Here is a 5,657-nt window from a genome sequence, read left to right as displayed (position 1 = left end):
ACTCTAACCAAGCAGGAGCCCTGGTATGCGGATATAGCTAACTATCTGATTACCAAAGAGTTACCCTCAGGATTGACAAGATTCGAACAACGGAAGTTACTCGTGCAAGCACGATATTATTACTGGGAGGATCCATATCTCTGGAAGACTGGAGCAGATCAAGTCATACGGAGATGCATACCTGAGGATGAGCATGCCCAAATTTTGGACATGTGTCATGGAACAGCGAATAGCGGACATTTTGGAGGAAAGCGCACGGCCCACAGAATCTTGGAGAGTGGATTCTACTGGCCCACCATATTTGCGGATGCAAGGAAATGGGTACAGAGCTGCCCGAAGTGCCAGATGACTGGAGGTATTACCGCAAAGGATGAAATGCCACAAGTTCCGATCATGCCGGTCGAAATTTTCGACGTATGGGGGATTGACTTTATGGGACCCTTCCCAAAGTCAAAGAACTACGAATACATTTTGGTGGCAGTGGATTACGTATCAAAGTGGGTTGAAGCCAAGGCAACCGCAAGCAATGATGCTCATACCGTGGCAGGATTCCTGAAGGAACAAGTGTTCGGAAGATATGGTATACCCAAAATTCTAATCAGTGACCAAGGGTCTCATTTCTGTAATGCCATTATCAGAGCACTAACCAAGAAGATGGGGGTGACACATAAGGTCACCACTGCATATCACCCCCAAGCAAATGGCCAGGCCGAGATTTCCAATAGGGAGATAAAGAGCATCCTGGAAAAGGTGGTGCACCCCAACCGTAAGGACTGGAGTGACCATTTGGGGGATGCGTTATGGGCATACAGAACTGCCTACAAGATACCCATTGGAATGTCCCCGTTCCGCCTGCTTTATGGGAAAAGATGTCACTTACCTGTGGAAGTTGAACATAAGGCGTACTGGGCAATCAAGCAAATCAATCTCAGTATGACCCTAGCTGGAGAAGCAAGAAAGTTGCAGCTGAGTGAGTTGGAAGAACTTCGGTTGGAGGCTTACGATAATGCGGTGCTCTATAAAGAGCGAACCAGAAGGATCCATGATGCAAAGATCAGGAAGAAGGAATTCTTGGTGGGACAAAAAGTCCTACTTTTCAACTCACGCTTCAAGATGATGGCTGGGAAGCTTCGTTCAAAGTGGTCAGGACCATTCGTGATCAAAGGAATCTTTTCAAATGGAAGCATTGAAGTATATGATCACAATGGAGTTGATACGTTCGTGGTGAATGGGCATCGCCTAAAGCCCTATCATGAGCTTGCTGAAGTAGGAAAAGAGAAGGAGGAGTGCCACCTTCTCGACCCTGAATACGAATGAAGAGTGAAGGAATGTCGAGCTCAAGACGAGAAACAAGAGCGCTTGCTGGGAGGCAACCCAGTGTGGTTACTTCGGTATGGTCTATACCGAATTTTCTTTTTTCTTTAAAGTTGTTTTGTTTTTGTTTGGATGCACTAACATGCAGGAAAGTCGGACCGAGATAATTTGGAAAGAGGCCCAGAGGTTGATCCAAGCCCACTTTGCGTCGCAAAGTGTGTAGGTGGAGAGTTAGGGATTGGAACGGTCTGGAAGAAGGCTTACAGAGGGAGATGACGCGAGCGTGTCAGAGGCAGGCGGCGATGTGACTACAACTCTTCGGTTTCCGCAGAAATTTGAATTTCAAATTTTGGCCAAGTTTTTATTTCCTTAAAAATTCTTTTTCTGCCATAACCGTCACACTTACCATATTCAAAGCCTCAACCCACGATATTCCTCCCCACAAACCCTAACCTCCGAAAAAAAAAACTGCTACACCACGATCACCACTCGCCTCAAACCCTAAATTCCCATAATTACCGATCACCCTTCTTAAAGACCAACCTTGCCTCCAAAAACCCCACAAAATCCGAAACTTCTGCACAAATCCTAAGTATTTTGATCTCTGCAAATCGCAATGGCCAAAACCAAAGGAGGAGCAGGCTCCGGAAGCAACCAACCGCCGAAGAAGAAAGGCGCCAAACTCCCACCTCCAAAGCGTACCACAAGGCGGACCGCTTCGGAGGAGGCCTCCACTAAAATCACCGAAGACCCTTTGCTGGAGATCCAGCCCGAGGACAAAGGGCGTGCCGAAGTCCTCCAACAAGAGGAACGAGAAGTAGCAAGAGCAGCCGCCGAGTCGACGCAACCGGAAGAGGGAGAGCCCGAGCTCACCCCTCCTGCGAAGAAATCAAAGAAGGCTCAGGCGAGCAAAGCAACTCTGGCGCGACCCACTGTCGCACCACCACCTATTCAAGCTCAACCGCAACCACAATTTCCAGAAACCTCCATGCAGGAGGGGAAAACAGCTTCCGAGGAAACGGAAGCGGAGGAGGAGAAGGGCGAAGAAGAGAAGGTGGACGAGGAAGAGGATGATGAAGCAGAGGAAGGTGAGGGCGTTCAGGAGAGGGAAGTAGAAATCTCGACACCCCAGAGCAAGAGACCCAGAGTAAAAAGAAAGCTAGATGTTGCCAAACCCCCACTACCAGTTAAGGCCAAACCGGCACCGGCAGGCAGTAAGACCCGAACAAAAGCTGAGCAGAGTAGGAAACCAAGGAAACCCACTGCAGCCGAAAAAGGGAAGGCCAAGGAGATGGAGGAGCCGATGGAAGTAGACCCAGAGAGAACCGAGACGGTGGAAAGCTCCAACTCGGAGGATGTGGTCGCCCCTGCTAAGCCGGTGACGAGCACAATCACCTCAAAACCTATGGGCGTCAAGCGCAGGGAGTGGTACGACCCAACACTATGGAGACGGCCATACCGAGGGACAGTCAGAGGTATGCCGTTTTACAGAATCGGGAGATAACTCATTGGTATTTTCTGGTGACTGAAATGTTGGAGAGTTTCGGAATAAAAGAACGTGTGGAGGGATATTTCGAGAGCATTGGTTGGGGGAAGGTTCTGAAGTGGAATGTGTTGGCGTTCAAGAGTTTGTCGGAAGAGTTCATGAGTACGGTAGAGTTCAAGCCAAAGGGAAATTACTCAATCGAAACACCAGGTACCCTCCGCTTCCAATTGCGAGGGAAGGTGTTTCCACTGTCCATCAACGACTTGAACATCCAGCTGGGAGTAATAGAGGACAAGGAAGTGTACGATGATGAGTATAAATAAGCTGAAACCATGGCTCCACCGGAGTGGCGCAGTCAGATTGACCAGTACTGGTCCCAACTCTCAACGGGGGCCAAATATGTGAAAAATATCAGCAAATCCAACGAACTCCGCGACCCAGCCCTGCAGATTTGCCATCGTTGGTTGGCCTATAACATCTATGGCCGAATTGAGGGATCCAACGTCGTCACGCAACAAGAGCTCTTTGTGCTCTGGTGCATGGTGGAGAGGAAGAGGGTGAACTTTGGGTTCACTGCTGCACTGCAATTTCAGTATGGGGTAACCCATACCAACAAGTATCTCTCCTTATGCCCACTGGTGACTCTCTTGGCGAAGAAGCTTGTGGGTTTCAACGAGGAAGTCCCGGATGAGGCAGCTGCGGCAGAAACCCGACTCTTTGATATCGGGCGGTTGGTGCGTTGGCGGATTGTGGAGATGAATGAAGGTGGTAGCTACCGTTTGGTCCAACCAGAAGGCAGCTCAGTTCGACCTGAACCGAAGGGTGCACAAGAACAGGGAACTTCTCGCCCAATCAGTGGCGAGATTATCAAGCTGACGGCCGAACTGAAGGAAATCAAAGACGAGCTGGTGATGCTGGGAGGAGAAGTGGCCACGTTGAGGGATACTGTGGAAGAAGGATTCAAAGTGATGGAAGCTGGCTTTAAAGAAATCAAGGAGATGCTGACTGCGGAGGCGAGATCCTCCGGCCGAAACGACTAAGTACCTTTCCCCTGAACTCGTAGATTAGGTTTTATTTTATCTTTTGTTTTTCTTGTTTTAGTGTCTGTTTAATCTGTTTTTGAGTCGAGTCTACTTGCATTGTTTGATGGTGAAAGATTGTGCATGCTGATTTCTGTTTTGGTATGATTGGTGGATTGAGTATGAAATGCATGATGGTGGTTGTGAGGATACTAAGAATACCCCACCGGTGAGATCAGGGCCAAATTAAAAAATGCATGTTTATGAAGAGAATTTGCTGTGACTAGGAAATCCAGACTTTGTTTGAGGACTCATTTTGCTAGTACATGACTTGTGTGATTTGGGCACGATTCTTTGATTTAGGGCTCCAGATTTTTCTTTGATATGCAATGTGAAAAATAATCCCTTGTATGCCAACTTGAGCCGAATTCATTCTTTCTTGAGCTTTGTTAAATGCTATATCTAGGAGAAAGAATTTATGAAGTGAATAAAATGGTGAACAAGGAATTACAGGAAAGAAAGAAAATCTGGGCACAAAAAAATTGTATAAAAATTATTGCCCACAAAAGAATCCAAGGAAAGATGAGCCCCATTGAAAATGGGGGAATAAAGGGTTGGTTGTAGATGTACTGAATGTGTATACTGAGTAAGGGTGATACTGAAATTAGCCACTGAACCATATATACCTCACCTTAGCTCCGTATGCCCCATTACAACCCAACAAAGTCCCTTTGATGAGTCATACTAGTGTGCTTAACTTGCAGTCATCAATCAAACTCTTAGAGGAACTAGCACAGCAAAATATGAGTGTAAACACTTAACCCGGTGCTTGAGCAACAAGAGAGGCTACCATCACACTTTATGCATGATCATTACTCTGGTTTGTGGTCTGTTTGAACTGAATGATGCATGTTGGTATGATCTGATCCTGAAATCTGTGCAAGTTTCGTGTCTTTTAGTTTTATTCCTTTTCTTTCAACCTTTTCGTCCGTGTCTTCTGTGAATCCACCTACATACTTGAGGGCAAGTATGCTTTAAGTGTGTAGGTGTGATGCGTCTTCGACTTTTGGGCCACTTGGCCCTATTTTTTCTCTTTATTAGTATCGGTACAGGTCTGTCAGGGGGAAAAACGAAGTTGTGAAGGAAGGAAGGTCAGTAGAGCGGAAACGGAAGAAATGCGGTCAGAATGGGCATTACCGAGCCTGGATTGCTAAGTCATGTTTACCAGCATGGAGCTTCGGCCAACAAGTACCTCTCCAATTCAACTTGGGGCATCGGAACCTGGAGCAACCCACCTGGTATAAGTCACACCAAAGAGAGCAATCCGTCTGATCGTTACCATGAGAAGCAGACAGCCAGAGCCATAAAAGGAAGGTTAATCTCGGAGATCTCGAAGAAACAAGTAGAAGGTGGAAGAAGAAACTGGAAGGATCGAAGGAATGGGAAAGGTTGACTAAGCTTGCAGCTGGACGCCATCTTCAATCAGGATCAATCAAAGATCGAGCTAATTAAGGAAAGAAGATCCCGGCGAAGATTTGGAACCGGCGCAGCTAGGGTTAGGCCTCTACCATCTGGAAGTATAAAAGACTAATGGTGTGCAGCGTGAAGAAGCTCTTGGCACCTTGAAACTCTTATTTTTACTTTAGTATTCAATTAAGTTCGCCATGTGTGGCATCCGAAACAATTTACATTTTCGTGTTTTTCTTCTTTTCCGTTGTGTTTCTACTATTGAACAAGTTCGAAGGCTTGAAGCCTAGGTACTATTTATCTATTCCAGTATTTCTTTTCGTTCTGTAATGTGTTTAATCCCTTTTGCATTTATGAATTGTGTTATGTGT

At 46.5% G+C, this 5,657-nt stretch overlaps 1 protein-coding gene across 1 annotated transcript; it reads left to right on the top strand.

Moving 5' to 3' along the window:
- Positions 1 to 1,930: 1,930 nt before the first annotated feature.
- LOC131008082 (uncharacterized) lies at positions 1,931 to 2,818 on the top strand. The gene has a single exon (XM_057934981.1). It carries the CDS (start codon positions 1,931 to 1,933, stop codon positions 2,816 to 2,818), a length of 888 nt encoding a protein of 295 aa, XP_057790964.1.
- Positions 2,819 to 5,657: the final 2,839 nt, after the last annotated feature.

Source organism: Salvia miltiorrhiza, chromosome 2 (assembly GCF_028751815.1).
Source record: "Salvia miltiorrhiza cultivar Shanhuang (shh) chromosome 2, IMPLAD_Smil_shh, whole genome shotgun sequence".
NCBI classification, from domain to species: Eukaryota; Viridiplantae; Streptophyta; class Magnoliopsida; order Lamiales; family Lamiaceae; genus Salvia; species Salvia miltiorrhiza.
The sequence above is the reverse complement of the archived record's forward strand: the minus strand, read 5'-3'. Positions and strand labels throughout refer to the sequence as shown.

Coding starts and splice junctions, on each gene's coding strand:
- LOC131008082 (XM_057934981.1), top strand. CDS start 1,931: ATGGCCAAAACCAAAGGAGGAGCAGGCTCCGGAAGCAACCAACCGCCG.